This window comes from Tachypleus tridentatus, chromosome 7 (genome assembly GCF_004210375.1).
Source record: "Tachypleus tridentatus isolate NWPU-2018 chromosome 7, ASM421037v1, whole genome shotgun sequence".
In the NCBI taxonomy this organism is placed as follows: domain Eukaryota; kingdom Metazoa; phylum Arthropoda; class Merostomata; order Xiphosura; family Limulidae; genus Tachypleus; species Tachypleus tridentatus.
Window position 1 is genome coordinate 5,361,163 of NC_134831.1, and position 25,195 is coordinate 5,386,357.

At 34.2% G+C, this 25,195-nt stretch overlaps 1 protein-coding gene and 1 long non-coding RNA gene across 3 annotated transcripts in view; one reads left to right on the plus strand and one right to left on the minus strand.

The window, feature by feature from the left end:
* Positions 1 to 25,195, plus strand: part of LOC143255036 (uncharacterized) — a 56,164-nt gene that overhangs the window by 2,193 nt on the left and 28,776 nt on the right. The gene's annotated exons all lie outside the window — the stretch shown is intronic.
* LOC143255034 (receptor-type guanylate cyclase Gyc76C-like) overlaps positions 18,967 to 25,195 on the minus strand; it is a 118,275-nt gene continuing 112,046 nt past the window's right edge. The window contains exons 20-21 of one of the 2 annotated variants that reach the window (XR_013030416.1): positions 19,585 to 19,924; positions 18,967 to 19,131 (exon numbers count right to left, since the gene is read on the minus strand). Coding sequence is in view for 1 of the 2 variants with exons in the window: in XM_076510052.1 (XP_076366167.1) it covers positions 19,836 to 19,924 (89 nt within the window). In the remaining variant the exon portion in view is untranslated. Of the gene's footprint in view, positions 19,132 to 19,363; positions 19,925 to 25,195 lie in introns of those variants that run through there. The other variant, XM_076510052.1, reaches the window with a different exon arrangement.

Here is a 25,195-nt window from a genome sequence, read left to right on the forward strand (position 1 = left end):
GGGTTCTGTTATGAAGAAGTTATTAAAGTTGAACGAAAGAAAACTTCTCTCTTTCATACCGTGGAATTTGAATCTGTAAACTAATCCAAACTTATACAATACACCCAAATTAATAATTCATTGTAATATCTAATTTATACTTATATAATACACATCAATTAATAATTCAGTGTAATATCTAATCTATACTTATATAATACACCCCAGTTAATTATTCAGTGTAATATCTCATCCAAATTTATTTAACACACATCAATTAATAATTCGGTGTAATATCTAATCCATATTTGTATAATACACCCCAATTAATAATTCGGTGTACTATGTAATCCAAAATTATGTAATATACCCCAATTAATAATTCGGTGTAATATCTAATCCAAACTTATGTAATACATTCCAATTAATAATTCAGTGTAATATCTAATCCAAACTTATATAATACATCCCAATCAATAATTCAGTGCAATATCTAATCCAAACTTATGTAATACACCCAAATTAATAATTCGGTGTAATCTAATCCAAATTTATATGATACACCCCAATTAATAATTCGGAGTAAAAACTATTCCTAATTATAGACATTTTGATTTAAAATAAATTATATTATCTACCAGACCTTAACCATTTAATTTGGTCATCAAATTATCCTATTAATTTCGTTTTGTCAAAAATTAGAGAAGAGTGGGAGTACCACCAGGTGGAGCTGAAAATTCTGTTATTTTCAGTCAAACCAAACTTGATTTATAGTTACAATACACGTGTCATAGTTTTGACTTTTTATGTTATATTATATAACCTTTTATATAACTCCAAATAACGATTTGTGAAATGGATTAACAAAATGAGATGGTTTTAATTCATTATTTTTAAATGAATTGCGATAAATGTCAGTGATTTTTCATTAACTTGCTTAGTCATTAATTCTTATTTAAATGCCTTCACCAAACTATAATCTTAGATCCATAACCAATTTTGGCATAGTAAGTCTATGAATAGTTTTTGTACTTACAAAAGCTTGGTGTTTCCTTCTGGTAGACAAGTTTCTCTACAATTACATTGTTCTGTTTGTTATATATCTTTGTTTCATATTACTGAATTAGCTAATTTTTTTCGAATCACACAGACATTACCTGGCCCGGCATGGCTAGGTGGTTAAAACACTGGACTCGTAATCTGAGGGTCGCGGGTTCGAATCCCCGTCATACCAAACATGCTTGCTATTTCAGCCGTGTGGGGCATTATAATGTGACGGTCAATCCCACTATTAGTTGGTAAAAGAGTAGCCCCTCGGTGGGTGGTGATAACTAGCTGCTTCCGTCTAGTCTTATACTGCTAAATTAGGGATGGCTAGCGCAGATAGCCCTTGCGTAGCTTTGCGCGAAATTCAAAACAAACAAACCCAGACGTTACCGTAAAATGAAATAATAAAAAAATGAATTTTTTTGGGAAATTTTATCAATTTCTTTTTCATAGTTAACGGTATAGTTTCTCTTAAAATAATGAATTTAAATAGGTAAATGTTTTTCAAGATTAAAAAAACATATTGGTTGATATCTATTCCTCGTTTTACCTTTGTACCTTGTACTTACTATTGTATTTTTTTATAGGGATCATTTTATAAATAATTTGTTTCTAGGTTATGTGAAATTATTCAGTAAGCATGTTTCTAAAGATAATGAGTTATATATACATTTCAACATTTCACTTAAGATAAAAAAAACAACAACTTCGATTGCGGTTTCATAATCTTCTTCAAATCGAGAAACCTTCCCCACAATGATTAATGGAACACATTAAAAATTGACGTGACTGCTTAAAAAAGAAACTTGTTAAACAGGTTTTGGAATCAGACGAATATTGTTGGTTATGGACCTAGTGCTTCCGGAACTCTGTTTTTTTCCAAAATGTTTAAGTGTAATTGCCTTACATTTAGTAACCAATCTTTTGTTATTAAGGGTTTTCGCAGGAATTTTAACATGCAATAGACTACTAATATATCCCAGAGGAATATCTTTCATCATCGAACTCGTGTACTTTCTGTATCAAATTCTAAATGCAAGTCTGAATAACGAGTTAATTTTAGTATAAATCACGCGCCTACTGTGTTTGGTTTTTTGTCTTACACTTGTGTAAGAAAAAGAAAACTGTTTTACAGGGGCAAAACGAAATCGTCCTTGATCATTTCTTAAAAATTGATACTTTAATTGAAATTTAATTTTCACGTTAGTAACAAAATATAAATGTATTTCACGTTCTCTTTCAAATTTTCCTTTGTAGACGAAATAATAAACAATTTTAATAGTTTACAAAATTATACCTTTTTGTATCACGTTTCTACTTACAGAAAGGGTTACATTTAAAATGTTGTTGGACATATTTAATCATGAATTTTGACATCACAGAAACGTTACTAGATCGGACATAACGTATATTATCTTAAGTTTGGTTTGGTTTTTAATTTTACGTAAATCTACACAAGGGCTATCTGCGATAGTCGTCCCTCATTTAGCACTGTAAGCCTAGAGGGAAGGCAGCTTGTCATCATCACCCACCGCCAACTCTTGGACTGCTCTTTTACCAAGAATAGTGGGGTTGACTGTCATATTATAACGCCCCCACAGCTGAAAGGGCGAGGATTACTGAGGCGACGGTGATTCGAACTCGCGAACCTCAGATTACGAGTCAAGTGCCCCAACCATCGAGCCATGCCGGGCCTATAATTTTAAGTAACCGTTCAACTTACGTGGCAGTTATAGGGACCTTTGCTTGGAAGGGACATTATAGCGATCAAATAAATATCGAGCGCCGATTTCCTACGTCACTTCATGAGGTTAGGGAGAAGTGTGACTAGAGGTATATGTGACAGCTTTGGTGACAATCGGTTCAATATTTGCCAGTTATAAGCGGACATACACATATGCACAGACATAGATTTTATCAGCTGACAGTTTACAATAACTAACACTAATTAGAAATAAATAGTAATATAAATTTTAATAATATCACGACACGAGTCAAAACGAAAATATTAAAACGAATGAATGATAAACTATTCGAAATAAATTTCTCATTTTAGAATCACTTTATTGTAGTGTCTGAGTTAAGATAAGTTCTAGGTGTCAATCCAAAGAGTTACGTCAGTAGGCGGTGATTCCTTTAAAGGAAACTGACTGCCTTGTAGGAGGTACGTTGAGTTGAGTACTACATATTAGTCCAGGAGAGGGGGCTACGTTAACAAGCATTGACTCATTTTTGGAAACTGGCTACCTTTACTAAGATATTCTTACTGCTTACTGTCTTACTAAACCTTTCATCCTTTTACTTTCCCAGCTTCACCATGTTATACTTTGTTTTCCACTAGTATAACCCCCCTACATACTAATGAAAACTTTCCATGATCACGGAAGTAGTCGAGATTATTCCAGTAGTGTTGTACTGAATTTGATCACGTGTAAACTTGTTAGCTTCCTCGCTCAGGTTTTACCCTCTCACTTTGTTTCCCTCTCCTCCTCACATTTGGAGACCAGCTCTGAATTCTACTCAGTGCTGACTGTGGATGAGGACCGAATTTTCTGTTGTTGTCCCCACTGTCTATTTACAGTTCTAGAGCTTTCTTTTTCACTTTCGGCTTCTTCTCTTGCTGGTTGTGAGAAACTTAAATTGTCCCTTAGCTTTATGTAGAATGTTGCCGATCTACAGGACGATGAATGCCCATCCAGTTGTATAAGAACCATTATTTTTAATATGATGACAACTTACTGTCCATCACGGCCTTCAACTCGCTGCTAATAGACACATTTTACTTTATCTCAGCTCAGTCTTTACATTTTCTCTCTGGGTTGATTTGCATAGATGTCAAGTGCAGCCACTACTTATCCCATATACATGATAACATCTGAGACCGAGTTGTAACAAATTACTATTACTGTCTACTGAGACACACTCTGATACCTGTGTCAAATCTGGAGTGCAAATATTAAACACGATATTGATAACAACAGCAACAACAACAAAATTATCGCGTGATGTAGAAATGAAATGTTTATTGTTTTCATGTTTTTATAAAGCAGAACCTAATCGTTCTTATCTAGTCTTATCTAACCAGAAAATGTGGTCAATGTTACAGATTGTCCAAGAATAAGAACGAGATAAGAATTGATGGCAATTACTTGTTACTGGACAAAACCATATACAGAAAAAAGATACACATAATATTACAATGAAATGTGTCTATCACTTAAAGTTAACGAACGAGATATTTATTCATCTTTTATGATAGGTGACCAGGTTAAGTTGTAAGATAAATTTGGTAGAGAAAAGCTATGTAGCAGGTGGAACTAGTACGAACATTATTTTTTAAAGATAAAATTACATCGAACACCAGATAAAATGAGGGAGTTGCGTAGCTCTAAGTACTAACCTTATGGGTCATTATTACTGTGCTGGTAAGTAACCTGCATGACTCGTGTAAAACTGCTTTTAACCCTTCTTTAGAGCGTGTGTAAAATATGCCACGTCGTGTGTAAAAATAACTCTTGGCTCGGTGCTAGACGGTACTTCCTAAATAAGAGAGAAACTTATCTTCTGGATCCAGTTTAAATCAGCTAACTCTAGAAGCGGACGAACATTCCACCAAAGCGAGGTTTCGTTTGATCCATACACTGAGGAATTTAGGCATAATCGTCCACTTGATCCGCCCCCACTCCAATGGCAAAACGGTATGTCTGTGGACAAATAACACTAGAAACTGGATTTTGATACCGTGTCGGACATAGAAAAAATAGCCCTTTTATGTAGCTTTGTGTTTAACTACAAACAAATAAACCGTTTGATCCATACTCTTAAGGATTTAGGTATAAGTATCCACTTGTATCCCTTCCGTACGTAGGAGAGAAACGCTGTGCTAACAAAAGTGATATTTAAAACCTCTGAAAATTCCATATATTATAGAAAAAATTCTTTTTTGTTGAAATACGTAGATAATGAAAAAAAAAGGTTTTACAGTCCATAACAAGTACAGATGGAACATTTTATGTGTAAGGTTACAGGAGTTATAAACTGTGCGATATGTAAAGAATACCACTAATTAGGAAATATTTACATACCTAATCTGACTGACCCACTCTGATCCAAAAGTTCGGTGAAAAATGTTTTTTTTAATTAATTAAGTTTATTCTTTTGAAACACTTTTGACGATAAAATGTTTAATACAAACGGTGTAAACCTATATATAGTCGTACAGAAGGTAGAAAACACCTAATTTTCAGTACATTTACCTCGAAATAAACGAATAAATAAAACTATTCCTTGCGTTGATAATTAAACTTAGTAATTTTCAAAACTATCAAGTCGGTTCAGTAACAATAAATAAATAATTTGAGTTTTGTCAGTAATAATCTGTTTAAATAATAGCACGCTTGATTTAATAGCTCAGAGCCACATCTGGGTGTTTATAACGCTAAAACTTGAGTTTCGATGGTTTATTTACTCGCTTGTAACTAAACAAAAAACTACAACAATGGGCTATCTGTGCTCTGCCCATCACGACTATTGAAACCTGGTTTCTGGAACTGTAAGTCCACAGACATATCGCTGTGCCCACGAGGGGCCATAAACAATAGATCGAGTACTAAAACAGTTTGTTTTGTGACAAAACAATCAAATCGTTACTACATCAAACACACCACAAAATAATGAATTATATAAATATTTTATTTTTGTATAATACACAGTGATCAATGATAGAGTTATTGTACAATAGAACCTTTTATTAAGTATTTTACGAAATACTAATAAGAAAAATTAGTTCGTCTTAGATTGGTATATTACCGTCTTGTTTTTTGTTTGTTTTCGAATTTCGCGCAAAGCTACACGAGGGCTATCTGCGCTAGCCGACCCTAATTAGCAGTGTAAGACCAGAGGGAAGGCAACTAGTCAACACCACCCACCGCATACTCTTGGGCTACTCTATTCCCAACGAATAGAGGAATGGTTTGTTTGTTTTAGAATTTCGCACAAAGCTACTCGAGGGCTATCTGTGCTAGCCGTCCCTAATTTAGTAGTGTAAGACTAGAGGGAAGGCAGCTAGTCATCACCACCCACCGCCAACTCTTGGGCTACTCTATTCCCAACGAATAGAGAAATGGACAGTTACATTATGACGCTCTCCGGCTGAAAGGGCAGACATGTTTGATGCGACGGGGATTCGAACCCATGACCTTCAGATTACGAGTCCAGTGCCTTAATCACCCAGTCGTGCCGGGCCGACACAGGAAATGTGACATTCAAAATTAAGTTTTCAAATTGTCTGGTAGTTTCAAATCTCTCTCTTTTTTTTTTTTTTCTACAGCGTATGGAAGTGTGTGGTAAACAGAACTAATCACAAATAATATAAAATTACCGAAAAGAACAATACTTTACCTTAACATAATGTGAATTATTTCTCGCCACGTGTGAATGCCATTAAATTAAACTCAACATCCGGGCATCTACCCTCAATACTAAAATAAAGAGTCCGATTTTCCTGGGTGGACACAGCAGGTAGCCCGCTGTGGTTTTGCCATAAGAAAACATAAACACTTTCAAAACGCTGCCATTTTCATCCTTCGTCAATTAATTTTGTAAAAGTGACGTCTACTGGCAGAAATATACTTTTTATTTCGATATTATTGCTACATAATATACAGTTATTTTTAAAGGGTGTCGTAGACGTCATTTTAACAATATATATATATATATATATATATATATAATTTTGATGGTTCTTTATCGTAAATTCTACTTTGGTTGTTTTAAATTTCGCGCAAAGATAAACGAGGATTATCTGCGCTACCCGCCTCTAATTTAGGCAGCATCCTAGTGGGTTACCCCTTTATACCAAAGAATAAGTGAGATTGACCTCGAAGTTAGAGCGTCCCCACGTGTGTGAGGGTGAGCATGTTTGGTGTAACGCGGATTCGAACCCGCGACCATCAAATTACGAATCGATCGTCTTAACCATACCATGTTGATCTTTAGAGATTGAATGTATATACATACTTGTACGAGCAAGCGTTTCTTGATTATGATTTTGTATTGGTTTTATGTGTTCAATCATTTCTTTATTTTTGGATTTACACTACACTAATTACACGAACTCAAGCTAAAATATATTCAGTTTTCGTCTATTGTGTATAGAACTTAGATCAAAGGGTTGTTTTACAGATGTCTTAGGAGTACCGAAATATTCTTTGAAGTAGTAATATTAAGAAAATATATCGTTTTATTTACTATATTACTAATATATATATTTTTTCTACTGTTAACTTAGTTAGTACGTGGATTTAGGTATAACTAAGCCTACAACATCGTTAACAGCAAAAGTGTCCATCTAATGATATCGTCAGCTTCTTTTCGAGGAATGGCCATGTGGGTTAAGACATTCGACTCGTAATTTGAGGGTCGCGGGTTTGAGTCCCGGTCGCACCAAACATGTTCTCCCTTTCAGCCGTGGGGCGCTAAAAGTGACGCTTAATCCCACTATTCTTTGGCAAAAGAGTAGCCCAAGAATTTGCGGTGGGTGGTGATGACTAGCTGCCTTTCCTCTAGTCTTACACTGATAAATTAGGGACAGCTAGCGCAGATAGTCCTCATGTAGCTTTGCACAAAATTCCAAAACAAACAATCTTCTCAAGGCACGCACGATCTATTTTTTTCAGTTTCATTTTGTTCTTCAACCATCATAGATAACATAATTATTACATCGACTGAGATCTTCATTAACAGTGGTTATTAATTAACGTAGAGCTAAGCATTGAGCCCTGTCCCTTTGAGGAATTGAACTCCGGATTTCAAGGTTGCAAGTCTTTAAAAGTACCGTACGCTGACTAATCGGGGGAGGGGTTTCTTGAGTAGTACTTTACTTCTCGTTTGTATTGGTAGAGCTTCTATTTTGAATCATAAACCTCTATAATAAGTTAATATATTTATCTATTTAGGTTTAGAATAAATTTCAATTGGAATTGTTGTGGTAACATTTCGGGTGTTCTTCAAAACTCCTGTAATAAAACTATTTTTTCAGCATTTTCACAGTAACCTTCATTATATTATATCGTTTGCTTCTTGCTGTATCTAAGCAATGTTACCAAACCATAATGTTCAGCAGGCTTCATTAATTAACCTAATCTGATGTCACATGAGAGACAACAGCTGGCAGCTAAGAATGCTTTCAGTTTGGCAAAGTTGACTATTATGGGATTTGTTTCGTATAAACACATTTAACTCATGTACTTATAAAATCGAAGATATAGATTTCTTTAATGGAAATGTAGTCCTTCAGCAGCCTTAGCCTACTGTCATATTTCCATTGGGATGCTTGTGTTGCTCTAACGTTTAGGACTAAGATGTTTAATTTTAAATCGGTCTCTAGTGCTCATCACTATCATATTGTGATGTCTGTGTTACATTAACGTTTAGGACTAAGAAGTGTAAATATTTAAAATCGGTCTCTACTGCTCATCACTATCATATTGTGATGTTTGTGTTACTCTAACGTTTAGGACTATGTTTAAGTATTTTAAATCGGTCTCTTGTGCTCATCACTAATGTATATGTGTAACATATGTGTATGTTTGTTTATTTTTTCGTTTACGTTCCTTCGTGGTTCAGTGTTAGCTCTAAAGGCTTATACAGCAAAAAAATCGTGTTTCTGTACTGGGGATGGGCACAGTACAGATTTCCAATTGCTTAACTTTGTATTTATTTAGAATCAAATAGAAAAAAAAAACTTTGGTATAAAGTTGGGTTTATTGAGAAGTTTTATTATGCTGTCCACCAAGTTTAATCTGTAATTTAAAAAAAAAACAGACGTAGCAACCAAAAAGTTATTTTTCAATACCTAATAAAACCATAAATTACTATTTTGTTTTTCTATACTACCTGCTACCCCTTTACAAATTAAATCCAACCTTCCCAAAACGATAGTTTTAATAATTTAAAATCTTTTTTTTAGGAACTACGATAAACACGAAGAAATTTATAACAGTTTTATTTCACTATAAAATGTTTATACTAAAAAAAAAGTAAATAAATGTGTAATACAGAAGTAGCTAGAATTATCGTCGGTTCTGGTTGGCAATGAAATTTATGTATCTCAACGGACACAATGTAAGAAAACGTGTGGGTTTTGGATGCAGAGTGAAGTTGAATGTTATGAAAGAATCCATCACTCTTCTGCTCGGTGGAGAAACGTAAAGTTTGTACTTTAAAATGAAAAACGTACCACTAAGTAAAGGCTTAGTTTTACACCTTTGATATTAACCGTCGCCATATCATTCCACTCTTAGATAAAGAAAACAATAATAATCTTACGTCACCGTTTAAACAATTTGCTTAGGGTACATATACCCTCGAAACCATGCTGAATTACAAGTTCAGATAACATCTAATACCTAATCATTTCTGTTCATTTCCAAGATAGACAGACCCGGCATGGCCAGGTGGGTTAGGCGTTCGACTCGTAATCTGAGGGTCTCGGGTTCGAATCCCCCGTCGCACCAAACATGCTGGCCCTTTCAGCCGTGGGGGTGTTAAAATGTAATGGTTAATCCCAATATTCGTTGGTAAAAGAGTAGCCCAAGAATTGGCTGTGGATTGTGATTACTAGCTGCCCTCCCTCTAGTCTTATACTGCTAAATTAGGGAAGGCTAGCGCAGATAGCCCTCGTGTAGCTTTGCGTGAAATGCGAAACAAACAAATCCAAGATACATTGTAACGTGTTGAAATAAAACCCAAACAAATGTTTATCTTTAATAAGAATATCTAGTTCAGAAAGAAGTAAAAGAAAAGCAATTTCATAAACAAGTTAGGCACCTAAAAATATCGTACAAACATGTTACTATTTGAAGTTTTATGACAGTTTCATCACACAATAAAAGACTGATAACGCATGTATAGCGCTTAACAATAACAACACACTGTAATTATATTTATAAAAGATATTACTCAAAATTTAAAGTTAGGTGATCATAGTGTTGTCAGATCGATTTCTTTTAATTAGGTATATCTATGAGAAACACAGTAAAATCGTTTATTTTAGGGAATAAAACATATTAGTTTTGAGTCTTGTAATGAGGAATATCGTAAACAGAGAAAATACAAAGAGTCATGTGAAAGTCGCCCGCTGGAACAGCGGTAACTCTACGGATTTACAACGCTAAAATCAGGAGCTCGATTCCCCTCGGTGGACTCAGCAGATAGCCCGATATGGCTTTGCTATAGGAAAATACACATACCCCATGTGAAAAAGGCGTGTGTGTGTTTTCTTATAGCAAAACTACATCAGGCTATCTGCTGAGTTAATCGAGGGGGATCGAACTCCTAATTTTAGCGTTGTAAATCAGTAGACTTACCGCTGTACCAGCGGGGTACCCATGTGAAAAGACACAGAGCCATAAATTGTTGACATCTTACAACACGTGTAAGACAATGTGTTCTAGTCATGGTCGTTGACAGACATTAGCTTATAGAAACAAAAATTGAGAACACGTGAGACAAACCGTCAAAAATTGATAAGAGCAGAATGAATCGCATTCTGTGAAATTGCGACACAGAGCATGAGTTGACACACAAGACAATCTACTGAAAACGGACACAGAAGAAGGCGAAATATTTATGTATGTATATATATATATATAAGTCGTTCTCCTAATCAGATCCATAACATGGAAGGAGACTTATCATCTTCAGATCGGTAAAATGAAACAAAAGAAATTATCACAGAAATACGCATAGGAAATACGCACCTGCACATGAGTCACCATCTATGGTTAATGACAATTAGATAGTGAATTATTAAAGGTAGAAGTACATCTTGTCATATGAAATAGGAAAGTGTCTCTGTGTTGTACGGTAGTATAGGAGTCTTTAGTTTTAAAGAAAGTATCGCACACTGCCGTACATCTTATTAATGTACGATAATGGTGTATTGCGTACAAATGGCTTCTGTTATTCCCCATGATTCAAACACATTATTTGATAACCTTTGACCTCCAGAGTAGACTCTACCGGCACTTTCTGCAAGAGGAAGAGAGATTTTACTTGACCACTTTGTGGCCAGCATATCATTTAATCATACCATCATGTATGACCGAGGTCATTGTCTTTACTGGCAGACGAATCCTCGTCATTCGTAACATTTCCTCAGAAGTAGAATCCTCCTGTACTTTCCAGCAGTCAGGGTGCCATTAATTTTGCTTAGATCACAGACAGTGTTAACTCCTAATTGCACTGATATATATATGTTTTATTACAAATGCTTTACTTCTGTCTACTTTTGTTGTCGTTGAATGTTATAAATACTCGCCTCTACTATTACTGATTTCTCGACATATTTTTTAACTCTTTGGTTTCATAACTTCTACCTAGCGGCAGATTCGAGTAACTAACTAGATTTGTCGATTAAGAACCAGTTCTTATTAAGATGTGTCTTATTATTTTCAATGTAACATTCACACTAATACTTACAGGTTTGGTTTGTTTGAACTAAGCACAAAGCTACACAATGGGCTATCTGTGCTCTGCCCACCAGGAGTATATAAACGCGGTTTTTAGTGGTATGAGTCTGCAAACATACTACTGTGCCACTTGAGGGCGACATTTACTAAGATCTGTGGTCGAACATTGTCTGTCTCCTAAATAAATATCTTGGGATAATTTTCATTGTTTTTGGAGATCTTAGATTTTATAACCAATTCCCGTTTTATTTACTCTTTTCAGCGTTTCATATTGAGTTCTAACTAAAACCCTTAGGGTTAGCGTAATGTTTTCTCACGGAATATGCTTGACCAGTTAAAACTTTGATTTTTACATGCTGGTTATGTAGTACTATAGTCCTGAGGCGCACTACTACTACTAGGCATAGTTCAATTGTTTGGATCGTTATACTGATGTGGCACATTCTGATGATTGGACTGCAACTAGTATTGGTGTGTCTACAAAATGTAATTGTACTTTGGAGGAACTTATTTTTCACCCGCAATATTTGCCTTTTATACAATACTATTCACCTTTTCAATAATTATTTTCAACAATGTACACCCAAGAAAAGAAAACATCTTAATACATCTATAAATTACGTTCATTGTTCTGAAAACAAGTCTGTTATCGCAAAACCCAGCAGACCCATCTTGTGACATAAAACCGAAATATACCAAAGTCTGAGAATTTGAGAGCCATTAACATCATTAAATTAAAAAGTGAGTAATTTATTACAAAAAGTAAATAGTGAATCGAAACCCGATTTCTGACATTGTGAGTCCGTAGACATATTGCTTTGCCACTGAAGGACAACATTGGCTCTCTATCTATCTATCTATATAAAGAAAGAAACTTTGCTGGTTCACCCTTGCATTCTTCCATAGGTTTGGTTTTTTCCTGAAATACAAAAATAGATTAATTTTTCGCCTTGGCTTATTTACGATTGCCAAGAAGTTGTATGGTAATAGACAAGAAAAACTTATTGCGTGTTTAAACTTCAAACTCTCTCTATTTATACAACGAAACATTGGTAAATCAGCTCGGCATTAATGAACAAGTCCTAAATGGTATATACTTAAACACACGTTCGTTATGAGACTTAAAACGATTTCGTAACAAGCAATCGTTAAAAAAATGTATAAATCCCATCAAAGAATAGAACTGTAGAAACACCGGATGGTCTCAAAACATGACTTCGTTGATGCACGTGGACTCTGACTCATCTTCCTGTTAAGTGTCAATTGCATGAATACAAAGACAATTATTATACATTGCAGGTATCTGCTATTACTTTGATTTTGGATAAACGAGGTTAAAAACATACTGAGCCATAAAAAACACATATTTTAAGTGTGTGTTAGTTTAAATTAATATTTATATTTTATATTTTCAAATATAAGTTTAAAGTTTACTACTTAACTGAAAAACAACATTTATTCTTGAAAATTGGACGTTAAAAAACAAGACATACGAGATAACATGGATAACACACTCGGATAATTACTACATGGAACTTATGAAGGTAACATTGAAAACACACTCGGATAATTACTACATAAGACTTATGAAGATAACATTGATAACACACTCAGATAATTACTACATGGAACTTATGAAAATAACATTGATAACATACTCGGATAATTACTACATAGAACTTATGAAGATAACATTGATAACATACTCGGATAATTACTACATGGAACTTATGAAGATAACATTGATAACATACTCAGATAATTACTACATGGAATTATGAAGATAACATTGATAACATACTCAGATAATTACTACATGGGACTTATAAAGATAACATTGATAACATACTCAGATAATTACAACATGGGACTTATAAAGATAACATTGATAACATACTCAGATAATTACCACATGGAACTTATGAAAATAACATTGATAACATACTCGGATAATTACTACATGGGACTTATGAAGATAACATTGATAACATACTCAGATAATTACTACATGGAACTTATGAAGATAACATTGATAACATACTCAGATAATTACTACATGGGACTTATAAAGATAACATTGATAACATACTCGGATAATTACTACATGGAACTTATGAAGATAACATTGATAACACGCTCGGATGACTACAACATGGAACTTATGAAGATAGTATTGATAATACGCTCGGATAATTACTACATGGGACTTATAAAGATAACATTGATAACATACTCGGATAATTACTACATGGAACTTATGAAGATAACATTGATAACATACTCAGATAATTACTACGTGGAACTTATGAAAATAACATTGATAACATACTCGGATAATTACTACATAGAACTTATGAAGATAACATTGATAACATACTCGGATAATTACTACATGGAACTTATGAAGATAACATTGATAACATACTCAGATAATTACTACATGGAACTTATGAAGATAACATTGATAACATACTCAGATAATTACTACATGGAACTTATGAAAATAACATTGATAACATACTCGGATAATTACTACATGGAACTTATGAAGATAACATTGATAACATACTCAGATAATTACTACATGGAACTTATGAAGATAACATTGATAACATACTCAGATAATTACTACATGGGACTTATAAAGATAACATTGATAACATACTCGGATAATTACAACATGGAACTTATGAAGATAACATTGATAACACACTCGGATAATTACTACATGGAACTTATAAAGATAACATTGATAACATACTCGGATAATTACTACATGGAACTTATGAAGATAACATTGATAACATACTCAGATAATTACTACATGGGACTTATAAAGATAACATTGATAACACGCTCGGATGACTACAACATGGAACTTATGAAGATAGTATTGATAATACGCTCGGATAATTACTACATGGAACTTATAAAGATAACATTGATAACATACTCGGATAATTACTACATGGAACTTATGAAGATAACATTGATAACACGCTCGGATGACTACAACATGGAACTTATGAAGATAGTATTGATAATACGCTCGGATAATTACTACATGGGACTTATAAAGATAACATTGATAACATACTCGGATAATTACTACATGGAACTTATGAAGATAACATTGATAACATACTCGGATAATTACTACATGGGACTTATAAAGATAACATTGATAACATACTCGGATAATTACAACATGGAACTTATGAAGATAACATTGATAACACACTCGGATAATTACTACATGGAACTTATAAAGATAACATTGATAACATACTCGGATAATTACTACATGGAACTTATGAAGATAACATTGATAACACGCTCGGATGACTACAACATGGAACTTATGAAGATAGTATTGATAATACGCTCGGATAATTACTATATAGAACATATGAAGGTAGCATTGATAACAGGCTTGGATAATTACTACATTGGACTTGTGAAAGTAATCTTTGATAACACACTTTACTATTTACGGCACATGTTACGTCGTGAGGTGTTGTTGTTTTAATTTCACCCAAAGCTACACGAGGGCTAGCTGTCCCTAATTTAGCAGTGTAAAACTAAAAGAAGGCAACTAGTCATCACCACCAACAGCCAACTCATAAGTTACTTATTTACCAACGAATAGTGGGATTTACCGTAACATTATAACACCTACACGACTGAAAGGGTGAATATGTTTGGTGTAACTTGAATTCGAACCCTGGAGCTTCAGATTACGAGTTGAGCGCCCCAACCACATTGCCATGCCGGGCCATAAGGTACTGGTATTTTCAATGTAAACAATACTGTATGTGACGTATTTTATTAAAGGGCGGGTGAGAACCCCTGAAATTCATAGCTACACAAATGATTAATTTATGGCTTTTGACAAGAAGAAGGTTAATCACTCAGCGGCTTAAGACTTTTGATAATCTCATTATTATAAATTGTGCTCAGCAGAATATCGCGAATCGAACCACTGAACCTTAAATCCGACAACTGAATCAATAAGCTACGCCCGACTCTCATGAATGAAAATGTATGTATTAATATTGACTGTTTGACAAGTAAAAGTTCTGAATTGTAAAAAAGTAAAGGGAAATGTATGAGAGCTTCGTCCAGCAACATTGTATATGAATATTATAAACGCGCTAAGAAAAAAGTATCATTCCTGAAGGTGGCGTTGGCATCAGATTTGAAAAGTTCACTTTGCAAAACGCCACAGTAAAGTCGGCATAATTTGTTAGTCAAACTATAAAATCACATCAAAATAATGTACAGAATGTTAGCAAAGCATACAATTATATCAAAATCGTATATAATCTGTTAGTAAAAACATAAAATAATATTGAATTAATGTATAATACATTAGTAAGGGCATAAATTCATACAAAAATCTTCTGTGATATGTTAGTAAAAACACAACATAACATTAAAATAATGAATTATATAATAATTAGAACATACTGCCACCTCAGAAACATCGATAATATGTTAATCAAAAATAGGTTTAATGGAAACCGTTTTATCGACAGTTTGCCGGGAGTATCTAATCAGTCATTTCGAGGTTTCTGTGACTGTTTTATATTAAAATTAAGCACAAAGTAACACAATAGGCTATCTGTGCTCTGACCACTATGGGTATCGAAACCTGTTTCTGGCGGTGTGAGTCCCCAGACATTCCGCTGTGCCACTGGAGGGACATACAGAGTGTTGTAGAAATACTTAAATCAGAAGTGGCACACCCAAGAATCAGGTTTGACTGAGTCCTTAGTAAAAAGTCCTTAACAAAGCTAAACAATGGTGTCTGCTACATAGATAAATAAACGAAAAGATTCTCATGAAATTTAACTCTGTGGCTTGCTGAACTACAAACACTACTATTACCGGATATGATATTCATGTATTCACTAAGAATTTATACACATCTCACAACGAGAAGCAATGAATGAACTTGAAGCTGGATAGCAAGTAAAGTTCGGGTAGGTGATATTTTAAACATTCTATTAATTGTGAAAATCAAATAACAGTTCGCCTAGGGAGTTACTAATGGGAGAGATGATTCAAAAACATTGAGTTGTTGTTGTTTTGAATTAAGCACAAAGCAATACAATGGGCTATCTATGCTCTGCCCACCCGTATCGAAACCCGGTTTTTAGCGATCTGCAGACATACCGCTGAGCCACTGGAAGGCTCGTGACGATTTAAAAACATTAACTTGCTGTTGTTGTTTTCGGTGAGATATTCCGAGAATGATAAAGCCGAAACTATTTATACAGAATTTTTGTTTTTTGAATTTTGCGCAAAGCTACACGAGGGCTATCTGTGCTAGCCGTCCCTAATTTAGTAGTGTAAGACTAAAAGGAAGGCAGCTAGTCATCACCACATACCGCGAACTCTTGGGCTGCTCTTTTACCAACGAATAGTGGGATTTATCGTAACATTATAACGCTCCCACGGCTGAAAGGCGAGCATGTTTGGTGCGACCGGGATTCGAACTCGCGACCCTCGGATTACGAGTCGAACGCCTTAACACGCTTGGCCATGCCGGGGCCTATACAGAAATAACAAAATTATACGTATTATTTTTAATATAAGAGGTTTACTTGAATAATCTTATGATATGGGAACTGAAGCGGAGAGAAAAATTCAAACAAAATGTATTTTATTTATATATTCATTCATTGTAAATAAATAATCCAAAGCATTCCCTATTAGTGAGAATATATTCAAAGAAATAGTTATAAATATTGAACAAAAACAAATTTATGGTAATTCTTAGCATGTGAAATCCGGTCCGGCATAGTCAGACTCGCAATTTGAGGATCGCGGGTTTGAATCCCCGTCACACTAAACATGCTCGCCCTTTTAGCCGTGGGAGAGTTACAACATGACGGTCAATTCCACCATTCGTTGGTAAAAGAGTAACCCAAGAGTTGGTGGCGGGTGATGATGACTAGCTGCTTTCCCTCTAGTCTTACACTGCTAAATTAAAGATGGCTAACACAGATAGCCCTCTTGTAGCTTTGTGTGAAATTCAAAATACAAACAAACAATACAGAGTTGTATTAATCTTACGTTTACGAGGTTGGTCAATTAGACCAAGTCCTTACTGGAGAATTAAAATTTACTATAACTCTGAATTTAGATTTTATATGTTCAAACATTTGTTTACCTTTTCGTATATGATAAAAGTATGTCGGACACAAAAAGTAAATATGGAGTGTCACGAATGATGAACTGAACATATCAGAATTGAAGTACTACAAAGAGAGAGACACTTAGACTAATCGATAAAGTATAAATTTTCCAAGGATCATATACGATCATCCCTAAATTAACATCCTTATCAGAGCAAGAAAATTAGTGAAAAAGCAACCTCTACTAAGATGCTTCTACCCCTTAAGTGAATGGAAGGATGAATTTCACAACCCTAACGCACCAACATAGACCATTTAGAAGTTTGAAACTTCATGACCACAGCCCCACACGCTAAACCTTCTCAGCAACGTTTGATGGATGAGCTAAACAAACGTGTTCATTAGGTATCTCTTAGATATTTCCCGTGGAGAGTTTATGAACCGCAAACAGTAAAAACATCGACGATCAAGTGTTATTGTCTCTTCTACGGAGTTTAAAGAAGTTAGTCTAACACTTGTTTAATGTGATTACGACAGGATAATTTTTTTTTATTTGTTTAGAGAGTGTTTTAATTACGTTTTTAAATGATTAGGACACTGTTTTGGTAACTAATATGTAAGAAACGAATTAATATTAAAAGCAGGTTAAGTCCAGAAGAGCTAGGCATTGCCAGTTGGTTAAGGCGCTGATTCGAATCCCTGTCACACCAAACATGTTTGCCCTTTCAGCCCTGGGGGCGTTATTATGTGACGGTCAACCCCACTCTTCGTTGATAAAAGAGTTGTTAAACATTTGACGGTGGGTGATGACGACTAGCTGCCTTCTCTGTCATCTTTCACTGCTAACTTAGGACCTCGTGTAGCTTTACGCGTAATTCAAAGCAAATCAAAGATACTAATAATTATGTAGACATGTTAAAGGTAAAATACATCGCGATTTGCATGAGCTTGTATCTTGAACTTTTCATGTTAACTTGAAATACAAGACCAATTATTTTTATACATATATTAATTTTATGTAGCACGCACTATTTTCTCTATAGAAGCTATCGTTCTCCACAGTTGCCAATTTATCTACTCGAGCATAACGTTTTGTTTTTAAATGTGCCTTTTATTTTGTTATTTTTACTTCAATTAAGTTTAGCTCTCAATCCTATAACCACGGTTTCACAGTCTACTTATTTAATATCGTTTCAATAGTTTGTATAATAGATAGACCTTCTCCAAAACTGTTGTATTTTCACAACTGACAATTTGATTTATAACTAAAACTTTATATTTTTATAATGAAAGAAACCCGTTAACAACAGTTTCTTTGAAAGTTGTGCAGCTCCTATTTACTAAAACAGACGTTCATCAAAGATTCCACGACGCTTCATCGTTTTGACTCACGTGTTTTTTTATTGGATCAAGACGTCGATTTCCTTTGGCATCATCTTCAGCCTTGATAATAAGTAATGAAATTTTTCTATTGGTAGTTTCAACTCTAGCTAAAAATTAAACAAACAGGTGTTCAATATCAGTATTAGTTTTATTTTCTAATTAAAACCACACTTGTTTTATAATGATCAATAAATGTGACACACACTAGTGTGTTACTTACACAACGAAATTTGTTTAGGTTACCACAGACGAATTATAAAGATATTTAAAAATATCCTAAATATTACCACATATGTTAAATATATAGCCTGCTAATAAGAAAACAAATAGACAACCACATCAGAATGCATGCTGTTTTATTGAATAAACTTCTACAAAATCAAAGATACAAAACTATCACTAGCATCCAGCACATTTTCATCTCTAGAATGTTTAAGACAAAAACAACTTTATATCTGAGTTCCTGACCTGTGAGATTGTATTCCACTTGTGAAAAAAAAACAAATGTGATGGATTACTGGAAGTTGATCTGCATTATTAGGGCAACATTGAGAACTGACCCACATTTTCTGTATGTTTCCTGTCCTTCAAGCTGTCGTTTAGTTTCTCGTGCTGAACAAGAACCTGATCTCGCATGAAGACATAGCCTTATTTGGAAAGATGGTCAGTGACGTAAACAGGTAGCAGGTCTTGCTCGAGATATGCAATACGACAAGAAACGGTGACATTACATACCACCAGCTGTCATCAGCCAGATTCCCAGATGACACCTCACACAATGCCATCATATTTTGTCGTGGCTTGCAGCTGACTAAGCGGAAGCTCGTGGGCGGAGAGTCACCAAACTAAGGCACATACGCTGTTTGAGAACAGTGTCGCCAAACTGTGTATGTCTTGATCCTAGAAAACAAATGCGAAACATTACGTCATTTTTCAAAGCAGATAGTCGGGTTACGTTGCTAACTTGCAATTACAGCATAACCCAGGCTACTGGATTAGAAACTAAGGTAAACTTAGGATTTAAATAATTTAAGATTATGATTTATTAATATTTTAAAATGATATCAATTATCACAAACCTGTTGTTTTTTTAAATACAAGTTAAAAGGATATTTAAAATAGTTATTTTTTAATTTTATATAGTTCTTACGAAACAAAGGTATTCTTTCTCAGCATGTGATTCAGATCATTCTCCAGAGGTATCAACAAGATAGTGATCTTATCTTTGTCTTTACGTATTGCAGAACTATATTGCACATATTTGTTCTGTAATACACTTTCCTTGGAAACTTAAGACAATATTACAATCTGGTTTAAAAATGTATAGTAAGTCTTAACAATCACTGGACTTGTGCTGTCATCTGTAGGCCACTTTACACACGACAAAAATTTACTTACAGAGAAATGAGAATGTTGAATGTTCAGTTATTTTAATATTATTCATTCCGAAATTATGAGTAAGTTTTACTAACTACTAAACATCAAAAGGAACATAACAACAACAACAGTTGTGTCTTTCAAGTATAAACAGAAAATTTTCCGAACAATGGGGGCTTGTATTTTCAACCCATCTTAATATATTATGTAATCGACGCCAGCACGTATCATACAAAAAAAAAAAAAAAAAAAAAAACAACATAAAACCTAACCTACAAAATAACAAACTAGTGGAACTGTTGGATAGTACAGTTACCAAATTATAAATTAAACGTATTTTGGTCTCCGTAAATGTATATATTTCTGGTGTTTCTATTCTTTAACAAATGTTCAAAATAGTTGACAGTTGAAATTCAGCAGCTGGTCCTGATAGCTAAATTGTTCCATTCGTGATTCAGCATTATGTTTGAGCAGTCATATATAATACGTATAATTTAAGGACAACAATGGACCTGTTGGTACGTCAAAATTATCCCACGTGCTTAAATTTCATATAAAACAGTGAAACCCAACTATTATCATTTAAGTACTTATCAAGCATTTACTTGAACTCCCTTAAATTAACTCTATCCGCCACATCAGTTCCGAAGACCAACCATCCTATTAGTAAAATAAAAATTTCTTAGCTGCAAATGACTCCTACCCTTTCAATATTTATATTTATGTCCCACAGTCTCACCATTAGACACAATAAAAGACAATGCATCATTAATATCACCTTAATATAATGAAGTTATATAGATTCTTGAAAGTTTAAGTTCGCTTCGCAACAGCGAATTATCAGAGAAATGTTATTTTGGACATTGGTCTGCATCAACAGTAGGAACATGCGGTGCTGAATAAATAGTTTAATATATCTATTCTATTTTATATTATTTCTAATTAAATTTTATATTTATTACTTTATTACAATATATCTTCTTCATTATTAGTTTAGCATGTCGGTTAAGAATAATCTAAGCCTCATAGAATGACCGAGCCTCATGTGACGTTATTGGGTTTATGGACGAAATTATTATTATGACTACAAATCATATCGTTTGATCGTTATGATTAATATAGTTTGCAAATTATTTTTAAATAGCTCTGTTCACTACTACTTATATATGTGTTTTATTGTAATGTATGTATGTAACTTTCTTTTTATTGTAATTTAATATAAATAGTCTTAGAAAAATTATTCGGACATCGCTCTTCCACGTTACATAGGATTTTTTTTCATATTCAAGCATCTTTCTTATATTAAGTTTAATACAAAGTCATGTTGTACCAGCTAAAATATTTCATTTATTTGAATGGCTTTGTTTACAGAGTCGTATGGAATGTTGCACAAAATGAAATTCAGTCACATTGTCATATACATCTGTCTTTCTCGTTTGTACCTTCTGATTAAGTTCCAAAGTTTCTTACACCTCTATTCTTAATTAAGTAAACAAATAATATTTAAAACATACAGGCCTAAATATTGTTCTTGTGGTAAACAAAAACACAAATATAAGTCAAAGATTTTCTTCTTTTATTTAAACTGTTCAGTAATGGTTACTGCTGAGGATCTGAAAAACATGTCATGTTAAACTGCTAATAATAGTAATATTATCTGAGGAAGTAAGTTTTATTGTTTCTTAAATAACATGTAAGAAATATATTATGACTACATATTTATATTGTTTATATACAGTGATGTGAAAAAGTTAGGACACCCTATCAAAGCCTGTGTATTTATGTAAAATTTTTGAATATATAGATATTTAATCTCAATTTCAACAATACTGAGAGATTATAGGAATATAACTAAACAATTAAAACTGAAGAGAAGACTTTTCAAGATCTTCTGTAAATGTAATTCTACAAAAATGCATATTCTAACTGAGGAAATAGTTAGGACATCCTACCCCATAATAGCTAGTGTTACCTCCTTTGGCTGAAATAACTGCAGTGAGACGCTTCTTGTAGCCAGTTACTCAGTCTGAAGAAAGTTTGCCCCATTCCTCAATGCAGAGTTTTTTCAGCTGTGAGATGTTTGAGGGGTTTCTTGCATGTACAGTCTGTTTCAAGTCATCCCACAGCATCTCAATGGGATTAAGATCTGGGTTTTGACTCAGCCATTCCAGGACTCTCCATTTCTTAGCCAGTCCTTGGTGGATTTACTGGTATGTTTTGGGTCATTGTCGTGTTGCAGGGTCTAGCTCTGCTTCAGGTTTAATTTTCGTACAGATGGTCTCACATGATCCTCAAGCACCCTCTGATACACAGTAGAATTCATGGTGGAATCAATGATTGTGAGCTGTCCAGGTCCTGCTGCAGCAAAGCAGCCCCAAACCATGACACTTCCACCTCCATGCTTCACAGTTGGTATGAGGTTCTTTTCCTGGAATGCTGTATTTGGTTAGGCCAAACATGTCCTCTGTTCTGGTGTCCAAATAATTCAATTTTTGACTCATCTGTCCAAAGAACATTATTCCAGAAGTCCTGGTCTTTGTCTACATTCTTTCTGGCAAACTTCAGTCTGGCCTTCATGTTTCTCTTAAAGAGCAAAGGTTTCCTCCTTGCACACCTCCCATGCAAGTTAAACTTGTGCAGTCTCTTTCTGATTGTAGAGGCATGCACTTTCACATCAACAGTAGCCAGAGCCTGCTGCAGGTCCCGTGATGACATGTTAGGGTGTTTGGAGACCTCTTTTAGTATCTTGCGGTCTGCTCTCGGGATGAACTTGCTTGGATGACCAGACCTTGGGCATATTGGCAGTTGTTTTGAAAGCCCTCCACTTGTTGACTATTTTCCGGACAGTGGAATGGCTGATTTCAAAATCTTTTGGGATCTTTTTAAATCCCTTACCAGACTCATGAGCTGCTGCAATTTTCTTTCTGAAGGCCTCAGACAGCTCTTTTGCTCTCACCATGGTACTCACTCTCACGGGGCACACCAAACTAAATGTCTGTGGTTTAAATGGGGCAAGCCTCATTCAAAATGCTGAGTAACGATCTTCTAATCATGTGCACCTGGTGTGATACACCTGTGTGTGAGTTGAGCCATTTTAAGTGGGAATAAATGTGGATGTGTCCTAACTTTTTCCTCAGTTAGAATATGTATTTTTGTAGAATTACATTTTACAGAAGATCTTGAAAAGTCTTCTCTTCAGTTTTAATTGTTTAGTTATATTCCTATAATCTCTCAGTATTGTTGAAATTGAGATTAAATATCTATATATCCAAAAATGTTATAAAAAGACACAGGCTTTCATAGGGTGTCCTAACTTTTTCACATGACTGTATGTGTGAAAAAAGAACTACGTATTTATATAATAGATATGTGTGTGCATGTGAAATAATACTATATTAATGTTGGTGTGAAACCCTACTACTGGTGTATGCCACTGCTGCTTTAATTGATAACAGAAATATCATTCAAAGACGAGAAGTCTTATCTATACAAGGATAACAGTATTTAATAAAAACGGTATACGAACATGGATATCATAGTTGGAAACTGCCTGTCAAAGTATCTTAAACATTGTTACATTATATATTAATATTATAAACAAACATAATACTGTTAGCTGTCCTGGGCCTAAAATGTTACATTTCACACAGTCAGACGAAATTGTAGAAAAACTTGTACAAAGGTCAAAGTCATCTAATTAGTCATTATAGGTCAGTATTTGAAAGCAAACGTCATTCACCAAAATAAACAACAACAAAAATTTCTAACTTCCAGTATTTATACAGACGCCTCTTTTACACCAATGAAAATTACATTAAATATCTTGTGACAAACGAACAGATTTCGTAATTCGTTGAAGTTCTGGCAACTGGATTTTTCTCCCCAATGATACGCGTGGTGTTGATTCGTATTGAAGAGTATAATTCAGTCGAACTCATGACAAGATTCGAAAGGTTCAGCACGATTGGAGAATCAGGTTAGGTTTTAGAAGAAGGAAACTGTAAAGGTTCCTATTTTCATCACATACTCCTGATACAAAGAGCAAGAATAATTAATTAAAGAGTAATCCGGGTTATATTCTAAAAATAATTTCTGTAAATCACCATCAAATATGAGTGCATCAAAGTGAGAGATTTTAAAATCAGTACATGTAATGCTACTGGAAACAATATCGTACTAAAGCTTCGAATCTACAAGATGGCGGTACTCCAGGTTCATTAAATATTAAATGAAAACACGACAGACTTGAAGTGTAATATTGATTTCTGATGTACTGAGTTGAAGACCGAGAGATATTTTACTTCCTGTAATGAGGAAACACAAACGGCAACGTCATTTCCTGTTCCTAGTGCCGTACAATTTACGGTAATGTCATTTTCTGTTCTTAAAGCTACAGCTTTGCTTATCATTTCTTATCTTGTGGATAGCCCAAAACGTATTTTGTTACGTTTTAAAATACTTTATTACGTATGAAAAGGTCCTACTAGAAGGTTTTCCCTAAATGAAAAGTTAAATGAAAATATATCTTTAAGCCTACTTATAGTGGCCGACATATATTTACAAATAAAAGAGTACCTTACAATTTAATAGAAAGATATAAATCAGTTTAAGCATGTTTTTGTTTTCAGCTTTTAATTCGTTATTTTATTTATTTTATAAGCGTAAAGTTTCACATAGAGAATCTGCACTGTGGACACTGCGTGTATAGAAGCTCCAATGTTATCAACAAAAGCTCATAAGCTTCACTTTGAGCCACTGGGAATCAATTTCCAGTTTAGATTAGCCCCTTCGAAA